General features: G+C 42.8%; 1 protein-coding gene across 1 annotated transcript; it reads right to left on the minus strand.

Annotated features, from left to right (window-relative positions):
• Window positions 1–938: 938 nt before the first annotated feature.
• Window positions 939–8,109, minus strand: NIPSNAP3A (nipsnap homolog 3A). The gene is made up of 6 exons (XM_082497172.1): window positions 7,983–8,109; window positions 6,337–6,544; window positions 4,207–4,368; window positions 2,515–2,664; window positions 2,045–2,131; window positions 939–1,934 (listed from the first exon to the last, which is right to left on the minus strand). Exons 1-6 carry the CDS (start codon window positions 8,055–8,057, stop codon window positions 1,858–1,860), a joined length of 759 nt encoding a protein of 252 aa, XP_082353298.1. The 5' UTR covers window positions 8,058–8,109; the 3' UTR covers window positions 939–1,857.
• Window positions 8,110–11,900: the final 3,791 nt, after the last annotated feature.

An 11,900-nucleotide genomic window follows, 5' to 3' on the forward strand; every position in this document is an offset into this window, starting at 1 on the left:
TCAGAAAAATTCATTCTGAGATAAGAAGCCAATTAAAATTTCCTGGGTTTTCTATTTTAATCTAGTGTCCAGCTGGTGCTTTGGGTAATGTGCTTGATTTATCAGCCTCTTGTCAGAAAACAACAAACTTTTGAATAAAGCACGCCTCTGACATCCTGAGTATTCTTCACTCTCAATGCTGGTGACAAGAAAAATAGTTTTACTAAAAAAACCCTGGTTTTAATATATCTCTGTATTTTTTTTTTCTCCTGTAAACAATAAAACAACAACTTTTGCATTCAAGTGGGGAAAAAAAGAAGTCCTATTAATTCCCTGTACCATTTTTGAGCCTATGTTTTTGTTATTAAAAGTCCTCCTTTGAGTTAACTGCCATGAAGCAACATTCTGAATCAAGTAGTAGTGATGGTTTATCAGCCCTTTATAACTTAAAAAGTAGATTTGTAAAATACAAGACAGTGTTTTCTGAAGTAGTGCTTGTTCCACCCTGAGAGTGCTAAAGATGGCTCTGTTGGAGGGAGGAGAGTATGAAGACTTGCATGTAGGAGCTGGGACCTGTTATACTCCCTTAATATTGCAGCTGGATCCTATCCATGCACCTTGCACATATGCTTAATTGCCCACAGCTGTTTTTTTAGTGACCTCCCTGAGATCTTAATACACTTTACAGAAACAATAATCATCATGAGGCAGACTGCACAAAGATACTTCAGTAGAGATGTGAAATCAGTTGCTTATTGCAAGTCGGTGATTAACCTGTGGAAAAGCCTCCCTAGTGCTCTGCCAGTTAGTGACCTTTAAATTGCAGAAGAGGGTGCTCCATACCATTGCACACAAAACACAAGTTTGACTTCTGAGCCCGTGTGCCCTCTGTGTTGCCGCTATTCACTCTAGTTTACTGGCTCTAAAGCAACTATTATCAAGACTGTTGTTGACCTGCTGAATACTGTGCTTGGAGAATGGGGTTTATAATTTCACAGTTTAAAAAAAGAGCTTAAGCTGTAAACACTGAAAATTCATGCTTTATCCAAATTTATTTGGCTTTTAACAGTCTGGCAAAAAGTATTTCCAAGAATGTAAGGATATGTAGATCAGCTGAGTTCAACTACACCATTGAATAAGAAGGAATAATCCCATTTTGGCACCATAAACAAATACTAAAATACTTAAGGCAGCGCATTATGTGCGTAACCAACAGTTTTGAGGAAATGTTTACTGAACACAAAAGGAAAGGGCTGAAGTGAACTATAACAAGATAGTGAATAAATGCTCTTTTTGTGGCAGAGTTCATTGGGTCCCATCACCTGACCAGCTTCACTGCAACACCTCCTAGGGGCAATGTTTCATGTTACTCAGAACTAATATAAAGCATCCCAGTGAGAAGTCTGATTAAAACATAGCTGGGTAACAGGTTTGTGGGGGCATCCCTTCTTAAACCAGTATGCAATAGCAAAGATGTGGTAATGACAAGAGTCATTAAAGTACATTATGAAAATGATACCAACCCTGAGCCAAAACGTTGGAAAACAGCACTTAGTAGGTTTGATAAGTGATCTAGCTATGCAGAAAAGTGTTGGGAACTGAGAGGTTACAAAATATAGGTGAAGTGTGGTTCATGCCATAAGTGATATGGCTCAAGTTCTTTTTCCTGTGTATGTAGGAACATCACTGTAAACTTCTGTTTAGCAGTTTCTATCAGGGTGCAAAATTTTACAGATTTACATTGCTAGTGATCGGCATTTTGCAGCCATTTATTGTAAACTGAAGAACACTTGGGTCAATTCATGAACGTATGATGATCCATGTGATGGCACTTCCATCTTGTCCTTTCTGCCACCAGTTACATCCTTTAGAAGAAAGTTACTTCAGCGGCGAGCATTGCAGAGGAATCAGGAGCATATTTTGCTGGGACTCCAAGAATCTGACACTGTCCCGCACTGAAATTAAATGCATATTTAATTAAGACAGTAATACAATGAGAAATAATATTTTTCTCAGCATGCATGCAGGTAACACTAGTGAGTTCTCTGGATCCATCATCTCTTACCAGCTGCTACCACTCTGGCATCTTCATGGGCACTGTGCCTTCCCGCTGCCCGGTGATCTGGGCTCTCGTTCCACCAGATCACGTGGACTGAGAAAGTACAAATAAAGTCAGCTGAATACTGTTATGCTGCAATACAACATGTACAGTAAGTCCTAGCAGTCTGCCTTCACCTGCTAGGTGCCTTCCAGTTAGCAAAAACAATACTTCAGTAAGTGGTGGGATGATCCTTTGCTGAGCCTGTAAAAGCTTTGACTTTTTAACATCAGATCTGAGAGTCTTTTAAAGATAGCAGCACCTGGCTTAAGCCTGTAACCCAATATACAAAGCTGGGTTCAAGGACTGTTTACAGTCCTTTGGTGATCTACACCAACGTTTTCATCAAACCAGCCAATCCTGATCCAGGACAAGGGCTTGCCCCTCCACCTCTGCCCCTTCCCATGCCAAAGTCTGTATCAGAAATTGAGCAGTACCTGTGTTAAGTAATCCATACTCTGTGTGGAAAACACCGATCAGCTTGGTGTAGCCTGTGTTGATGTGAGCATTGATTGCAGCTCGAAACGCTTCACCCCACAATGCTGGCCCACCAGGCTTCATCTGGAAAGTAACCCATTCATATACTCCTGGAAAAAAAAGGCAAAGGTGACCTCAAAGAACAAAACAAATTAATATGCCGGTTCTCAAACAGTGTGTCATGGCCACAACAAATTCATTGTGAAACCAGTACTGTAATTCCCTGCCGTTTGGGGTCAGCAGGAGGTGAAAGTGCCCCTTCGTGCCCAGCATGCACAACATCTCACAGCATCCAAGGGCTCACAAGAGCACACCAAGCAGCTTGCTAACTGGAGCTAGTTCAAGTGCAAATATAAGTATTGGGGACCCTGAGGAACCAAAGGCTTCACACAAAGCCCAACTTAGCAATTTTTATGGTTGCCTGGAAATTTGGGGAGATTCAGACTACTTTGTAGCAATTGCAAGTACTCATACATGTTTGCAGGATTTGGATGGCTGACTGAACAATGCACGGTGGCCTTTTCTAAGGCTGGTGATGTTTTCTGGCATTGAAGTGGTTTATGACATTATAAGCCCCTTTAACTCCTGGCAGTTGGTCACAGCAAGATCTGAAGGCATAACCAAGAGACCAGGACTAGCTTAGCATCCCTTCTCTGCCAAACAGTCTCCCTTCTTTGTAGACAAATGGCATGAGCTGCTGAAAAACTCCAGTCCTGCTACATGATGTGCTACCCACCTCCTTTCCATTCAGGTATTTACTCTAGATCACAATTGCTGACACCTTAAAAGAAAGCCAGACACTTGCCATGTGGCAATGTATGTCTGGTCTCATTCTCCAGCAACGGGTTGGAGATAACTTAGAATGGGAACAAAGTGTTTGAAAAGTCAGCTCTACAGTTTTAAGAGAAAAGGGAACTGCTTTCAAACTGAATTGTAACAGCATAACATTCAGGATCACGGGGAAATAAAGAACAAGGATTCCTGCATGTATGCACATGCTGAGGACTAAAGCAAGGCCTGTTTGATATCACTCCGTGCAACAAAGTCTGCAAATGCTGATAAACAGCCAATACTATTAATACCACATTTGCTACAGAGAGAATTAAAATACATCAAGACGGGACATCTACAGCTAATCTAAACGATTGTTAGAAAGTATGCTTGACGTGCATATATCTTGGATAAAAGTAGGGATTATTTTGCCTTTTTTTTTTTCCTTACAACTATTATATGAAAGCAGCATTACCATAAAGCAAATTGATCAAAAACACCTGTGAAAGAGTGCAATCATTGTCTTAAGTGTCTCCAGGAAACGCGCTCTCACTGACAGATGGACAAAGCAAGTCTGGGATGACTGCTCTGACCGCTGCTATGGCTTTGCCATTTGGCATGTTCATTTAGGCAATTCACACACATTACAACCTTAACGATAGGGGCTCTAGTCAGCTACTGATATAAGTTAGTGTAAAATCCTTCTTAAAAACTCTGTCCCTCACCTGTGTTATGTCACCTTTTTCACATGGGTGTATGTACACGCAGTTGCTACGTAAAGGACTATTAAACAGTGTAATACCTCGTTTAAACTTTAAGCCATTTTTTGTTAGTCTGTCAGCATCAGTAACTTTAATCAGCAAAAGAGAAGATAAGCTCACCCCCTTCTTTTGGAGGCTTCCCAAGCTGACACCAGGGTACCAGATAAGCAACCTCATTGTGCTGCTTTTCTATCAAAGGGAGAGCTGGGGAGATGAATTTTCCCTGCCAGTCTTTGTCATTGGCTAGCGCATGCCGGACTGCTGTTCTGTGGGCAAAATTGTCTATAAGAAAGGAAAAAAAAAAGAAAAAAAATATGAAAGAAATGCACTTAATGTCACATCAAGCTCAATCAAAATGTATAATTACAAGGAGGCAAGCTGCACTTAGGTAAGTTTGAAATTGACCTTTTTAAACAGCGTATTAGCTCGAAGCAGATGTGGTAAGTTTTCTTCAAATTCTGCAAAAATCTTTGCTTTAGCTCTCGTATTTAAGTGGTGTCAAGCCAAACCAAATTTTCCAAGAAAGTTTATAAAAAAGTTAAGCAATGTTACTGTTATGAAAGATTCATATATGGCATCCGCAGGGACTACTGGATGTGGCAACAGTTACTGAAGATAAGGAGACTCAGAGAAAGCACAGTGGATAAGGAAGGAAAGTGGGAAAGAAAATTCAGAAGGAATATTAACCTATCAAGAGAAAATGAAGAAAATATGAGCTTTGGTTTATATAAAATAACATTAAAATTGCAAGTGTAGAAGTAATGTTTGTTTGTTCAACTACACAAAAAGTTATTAAATGCCCACAATCTAGAGCTTTTCTTCTTTTTCCCCCCTTTTTTTTTTTTTAAATTAAAACCAAATCCACAGAATTAAGAGTCTCTGAATTTCAATTGGTTAGGCTACAGTGGAATCCTGAGCAGTATGTTTATGCAGACAGCTTTCAACAATACAAGAGAAAAATCCATCATTTGAGAAAGGGAAGAACCTTGAGAAATATCAGTGTCTTGGGACCAAGAGAAAAATATACCAATTATTTTTAACTACTAAAAAGATATAAGCAGGGGTCTGATGAATCAAGAAGAAAGGCTGTTGTACCTTATACACACCATTAGGAAACAAATAAAAATGTTAAGTTTTTCCTTAGTTTTCCATTTTAAAAGTTTCTCACAGATTATTAAAAATTGGGTGGTTTTTTTTTTTTTTTTTAAAGAAAGAACAAGGCAAAAAAGTTCTGAGAAGCAGGACAATTTATTAACCATAGATGCACGTAAACTCATAATATTCCCGTCAACAGACGGCTGGTCCCTTCACTCCCTCCAGGATAAAAGCGGTGATTCTTTATTCGAAACAACTGCCGTGAACATGCTGGATTTCAACGAGCAGACTAAAGACTTCAGAAACAATATTCTCTGTCTCAGCATACAGCTATACCCTGGACTGCAGCAAGTATATGAAGAAATGATACCAGTGAGCCTTCCCACCTCTCCATAACCCAAGTATCAAGTTTCCCTTGGGCTCTACAAAGAGCATAGACAGCACACCTAGTTTCTCACATAACTGTAGCTTTTCTTGGCTCCCTAGCACCTTCCAGGTCAGGACTGACTCCAGCAACATAAAAAGTTGATTATATTGAAAAAAACCTGTTGCCACCAAGGCTGAAACAGCAACAAAATGCTTTGTGTGCCTGGGACGTCGGGGCTGCTGGAGTGGCTTCCCACCTCAGCACAGCACAGCTGCAGAAGGAGTTTAAGCATGCAAACTGCATGCTCATTTGTTTTAGGGGACTGACTGTTAACACTGAACTAAAATTTAAGAACAATTATACATGCATATAAGCACACAGAGACTGCATATAGATTGCCTGCATTTATATGTATTATGTTATTAAGCAGGCCTCAACCTTTTTTCAATCCATTTTGAAATTCTGAAGACATTTCCGTTTCAGGAACTGGCCCGAAAAAATATTTACCATGAACAAAGCACTCTGCTGCAGTTCCTCTATTACACTCGCTTTGAGCAGAGACTGCTGTTTAAGAACAGTTGTAACTCTCTCATCCCAACACGTTAAAATTGTCCTGACAGGCTCTGCAGCATTCTTTTCAGTAATCGGTACAGGAACAAATTTTTTTTAGACATTTCCTTACAGTAAGAGCAACAAATAAAAGCCGCGTAAGCATTCTCTTTGCCTTTTTGCCTAGGAGACAGGGAGCATGGAAAGAGCAGAGCAGTGCAAAGGGATGCTGAGCGTACCGTACTTCCAAACGTGGACAACCTTATTCATCGCTCCCAGCTCTGCAGACCAGAATCCCACCAGCTCCGAGTGAGCTGTGCGAAGATGAAAGTACTTGTTGACCATTTCCACAAACTCCTTCATCTTCGATGGCTTAATATCATAGGTGCGAATTTCATAGAAAATGCTATTATTTTGTCTGGGCCCAGTAGCAAGGGATGCGAGTACCTGAGGGAAAATATTAAGAAAAATAACTAAAAATAATTCTCAAGCCAGAAAACCATCTTCTGTCTAATTTGTACATTTTTTTAAAAACAGTGAGAGTCTATAGGTGCATTTTTTTTTACTGGGGGCTGAGAGAGGGAGTACTTCATGATTGTGTGACTTTTTTGCTTGGAAATAGTTCCCAGGTGCGTTAGTTGCCGCAGCTCCTTTTGGCAGTGCAACAGACCGTGATGTGTCTTTTACTTGTGGCACTCAGTTGTTTAATTATTAGCCTATAACCAAGCAGGATTTTCCTTTTCTCATACTCCTTCCTCAGGAAGCCAGCAGCAGGATGCAACAAGTCAAAGCAATAAAAAGAGAGTTGGCTAAACATACTATTCAAAGGTGAAGCTGCTGCTGCCACTGAAGCAGAGGCAACATCAACATCTGCCTGCGTTGCCCTTGCCTGACCAACTCACACTACTGCCATGTTCTCTAATTAGAACCTTACATCATTAGTAGCAAATTACGTATTGTTGGCAAAAGAAAGAAAAAGATACCCATGCTTGGGAAATGACTGATTCCTTCCAGCACAAGATTGCTAAAGTCTGCATCCTTGCCCTTCGCTGGCTGCTTCCCAAAGCCCAGAATATGCTTACTTTTGCAGCTGCCTCAGTAACCTGGAACATGCTACTCAGCTCTCAAATAAAACTAGAAAAATTAAGGGCAAACCAAATCTTTGGCCTTAGCCTGTATTTGCACAGAGGTGGCTGCAGGATGGATTTTGGACGTGACTTACTCCATGAGCATCAGCAGGCATGCGGACCGTACAGCTCAAGCCACAAAACACTGATGGCCAAGACCAAAGGTCTTGTTTCCTAATGACCCCTTGGAGTATCACACATCTAGTATTGGTCACCGTGTGTCACAGCTTCTTTTAGCATTTATAGTTGCTAAGTCCCCACAGGACCCTGAATGAACAGTAAGTGATGGTGAGCAGCCACGACAGCAGTGGGCTGTCATTGACACATCCAGTGCCGAATTTCTGCGGGAAAGGAGACACCTAGGCGTTTTCTGCCACTCAAGCAAATACTGGACCACTGCTGGACCACCTCTCCCACCCAAAGAACCCGTCACACGATCCCAGGAAGACCCTGGCCAACGCTCATCACGCGGCGTGCCCACGTTTGCGAACAGGCCCGTAACAGGGGATGTCGCGACAACGACAGCCCCAGCCGCGCCGGCAAGAGCCACGGGCGGGACCGCCGGGCACCGCCCGCCCCCGCCCCGGGCTGCCCCAGACCCCGCCCCCAGCAGGAAAGCCCCGCCCCCATACGCACGGCCCCGTCCCCGCAGCGCTTAGCCCCGCCCCCTCGCCGCCCCGGGGCTCGCACCGCCAGCCCCGCCGCCTGCCTCCGCCGGGCCCCGCCCCCCCCCCCCCCTCGCAGCGCCCGGCCGGTACCTGGGGACGGCCCCGGGCCCGGGCCAGGCGGGTGGCGGCAGCGAGGGGCCGGCGGAGCGCCCCCGGGGGCAGCATGGCGAGCAGCAAGCTGGTCGGACGGCGAGCGCGGCGGTCCGCCGGCGGTTGCGTGGGAGGGCGGGCGGACGGCCGGACGGCCCTGGGGCGGTGTGGAGCGGGGCGGAGCGGGGCGGGGCGGGGCGGGGCGGCCGTTGGGGCGGCCTCCGCAGCCCGCCCCGCTGCGTAGGTCAGCAGCGAAATGAACCGCGGCGAAGGGCGTGTGATTCCTGGTTTTTGTTCCGCGGGAGTGGGATGGGTGGGTGAGTGGGTGGGTGGATGGAGGGATGGATGGGTGGGATGGATGGATGGGATGGATGGATGGATGGATGGATGGGATGGATGGATGGGATGGGATGGATGGATGAAAGAAGAGCGTACACCTGAGAAGAAACGCTCATTCAAGTTACCAGGCTTCAGTGCCTGAAATGTGGTATTTCTGTCTCTGCCTGAGTGCTTGAATACAATAAAAAAGTATCCTGATTGCTTGGGGAGACCTGGGACTCTCCCCCACAGGTTACCCTGGGGCAAATCACTCAGTAAACCACCAGCCCACCAGCACTTGCAGCATCAAGCTTCAAATTGTATGGGCACAAATTCTCTACCCGCAGTCCTCCTCCAGAAGGAAGCCCTGTGGTGTTTTTCTGTACCATTGTTTTGGGTAAATCCAAGCTTTCTGCCAGGGCTGTACAGTGTGAAGCACTGTCAGCCCATTACAGCTGTATGCCCAACTGCGTAGTTCCTACTACCCCACAGTTACCTAGGAGTAGGATTTTGTGATGGCTGAGACTGTACCTTTGCAGAATTAAATATGGGCCAAAACAAATGTCAAGATAAAATTTCCATTGGTGTCAGTGCCTTCAGTGTTTTACCTGTGGGAGACAAATCAGCTCCTAGCAAAGGGTGGTTTATGGAAGTCTACCTAAATTAACAAGACGGTATCCTTCATGATTCCCCATAACAGGGGCAGTGCATTCCTTTCTCCGCTCTGAGTAATCGATGTTGAGGGCCTCGGCATGGAATTAAGGTGAAGAGAGAAATGATGGATTCGTGCCTATGGTTTTTTTGTGCTTTTTCTCACAATTATGTACATTTTTTCTCCTTGTTAAAGACAAGCTCAGGAAGAAAGATTATCTAAATTAAAATGAGATAGAAAAAGTAGTTCTAACAAACTTATTAAAAGAGTGATGTGGAAAGAATGAAGCATATATGTTATATGTTCATTTGCAAGTGGTATTCTTGGTTACATTTTTTTTATATCAGAAGAACTAGCATGATACATGCTAAAGTGTTTTTGCAATATGGCATGAATAATTGTCATGGTTTCTACAGCAGGAGCACACATGAAATGTGATTACTGATGCAGTGATTGCCAGTTTAAGATTTGTTTAACATGCAGAGTTTTCTTCACTTGTGAACAAATTGCATTTTGGCTGAAGGCAGGGAATGAGATAGCCAACTCTGAAATACTTAAGGTTCTCCTTTGTTTATCTTGTTATATGGATGAAGTAATGGTGTTCATAGCAATGTTGTGCTGGAATATCCCTTCACATTGTTAAAAGCTTTTATTTTTATTATTTGAACTTTTCCTGTGTTTGCTTTCTCATCAGGAATGATCACACAAGCCAGGATTTGAATTGAGTAGTCATAAAAAGCAAGTTTTGTTCTTGCTAAACTGAATAGTCAAGAAGAAGCTTTGCTTTTATATTTCTTTTGTGTAGTCAGTTAATAGAAAAGTGAACATGATTTTCATATTTGAGCAAAACAGTTCAACACAGTGCAGAGTAAAATGTACAAGAAATGGCACTGGAACTCAGTGATCTTGTAGAAGAAATAATAGTGGGTAGTATCTGTTACAAATGCTTTTTGATGGGAAGTTTTAATTTTGGTACTGAATTGATGAATCAAATGAAATTTTCAATTTATGTAGCTGTGACTGCCAGAGCTGCCTGAGTTGAAATGGTTTATTAAAAACTTTTGTTACTGCTGGAAGACAAAGTTCCATGGAGGCAAAATGCAAGAAGGCGATTTGTGTGTGTTAGTGCATTTCTGTGCTGTACTCCCTGCATGCAACATTTTCATCCATTTTAATTTTCCCATGGAACAGGAAACACTTTAAGTCTGATCTGTATGTGACTTGTGAATGTGGGCAAGCACTGGATAGGATTTTTTTATTTCCTTTGTACTCTAAGTGGAGATGGTGACAATGAAAGAAAGGTAACCATCTGTACCAAAAGACATAATGCTTTCAAGAGCAGCTTAAACTTCATCTGTGATGTTTGCTTGAACAGAGAAAGTGACTCAGAGTTTTGGAAAATGAGAAAGCAGAGTACCAGCTCCTTTGCTAGGGGATATGTTCCCATTTGTGAATCACAGCTTTCAGTTTCCTACTGCATGAAGGGTAAAACAAGGAAATTTCCTTCTATTTCTCCATAAAACCTTCATCTTAAGTTTCTTCCTCAGAAAGGCGATTTTCAAAAGCACAGGAGGGTGTAACCCACTACTCGTTTTCAGTGGCAGTAAGGTTTCCATCATAGTGCAGTGCCAGGGATACGCTTGAGAAAGGTGTGCAACGAGCTTGTTCAGTGTAGGTGTAATACACGGGGTTTCCACTGTTGTGTTTCCACAAGTCGCTCATGCTGAGTGTTGCCCTTCCTCTCTCTAGTTGTGCTGCTGGGTGAGCCAGCAACAAGTGGTTTCCTGGTTTGCACACAAGGCAACATTCCTGAATATGATGCAGCCTCTTGGTGCGTTCCCAGTAGGCCAGAACATGTAAATATCCTCTGGTTTCCATTCTCTCAGCTGTTCCATATGAAAATCTGAATAACAGCTTATCAAACTTGGTATTTTCTGCCCTGTTTTTACTAGCCAGTTTGCATTCCTCATCTCATGAAAACAATCTGCATTGTATATAAATATTTATTGTGTGGCACTGATGAGAATACCTACAAGAACCAGAGTCGTCTCTGTGTTTATCATTGGTAAGAGTCACGTTTGTGTTCAGGGCCTGAGGACATGCTTGAACCAGAGGCACGTTCCGGTGCCTTCCCAGGCAGCGAATGAGCACTCAGAAAGTTGATTTCATGTTTTCGCTTTGCTGGAGAAGGCAGTGGGAGAGCACCACAGTGCTTTATCTCTCTGGGAAGCAGGTCTGTGTTGTCCACTCTGGATTTATCCGCTCCATACCCGAATATGCCCTGACGTATGACACAGCCCCTGATCACAGCAGGGTGGAGTCCATCAGCTGTCTTGGCCTGGCCAAGAGACCACAGCCATACAGAGCTGCACAGCAAGAAAATACAGGGCAGACCAGGCGCTTAGGACTATCTGGAAGGAAATTAGAGAGCTGCTTCATATTGCTTGATTTTTAAAAACATGTCATGATGCCTTGTGTCATTGTTTATATCATCATTAGGAGGAGATAAATTTTCACTGGATCAAACGTTCTCCACTCATCTTGCAAGTAGCTGTAGCACAAACCCGGTAACAGGCCAGTACATCTGTTTGAATTAAGTTCAAAAGAAAATATTCAGATGTGTTCCCTGTTCTTTTTTTAGAAGATGTGTTTCTTAGAAGCTTGGTGAATGGATTTTTCCTTTCTTTTTTTTTTTTTTTTCCTGGGAAATCTGTAATGGTTTAATGATTCCAGAAGAAGAGACTTGTTACAGATAACACACACACTGAAACCCTCCCATCATTTTTGTATAGTAAAATGCTCTTATTCCAAACCTTTGATTTAAAAAAAAAAAAAAACAACAGCACTTCGCTGTCAACAGGTCATAAATATGATATTTAAAGTACCTAAAGACTGTATTAATTGCTTGTGGGTATTACTTGCCACTGTAATTGCAGTTGTTCCGCTCA

The sequence above is a fragment of the Vanellus vanellus genome (genome assembly GCF_965231255.1).
Source record: "Vanellus vanellus genome assembly, chromosome: Z".
Lineage (NCBI taxonomy): Eukaryota > Metazoa > Chordata > Aves > Charadriiformes > Charadriidae > Vanellus > Vanellus vanellus.

Coding starts and splice junctions, on each gene's coding strand:
- NIPSNAP3A (XM_082497172.1), bottom strand. CDS start 8,057: ATGCTGCCCCCGGGGGCGCTCCGCCGGCCCCTCGCTGCCGCCACCCGC. Junction 2,665..4,206: donor GAAGCCTCCAAAAGAAGGGG/GTGAGCTTATCT, acceptor TTTTTTTTCCAG/GAGTATATGAATGGGTTACT. Junction 1,935..2,044: donor TGCCAGAGTGGTAGCAGCTG/GTAAGAGATGAT, acceptor ATTTAATTTCAG/TGCGGGACAGTGTCAGATTC.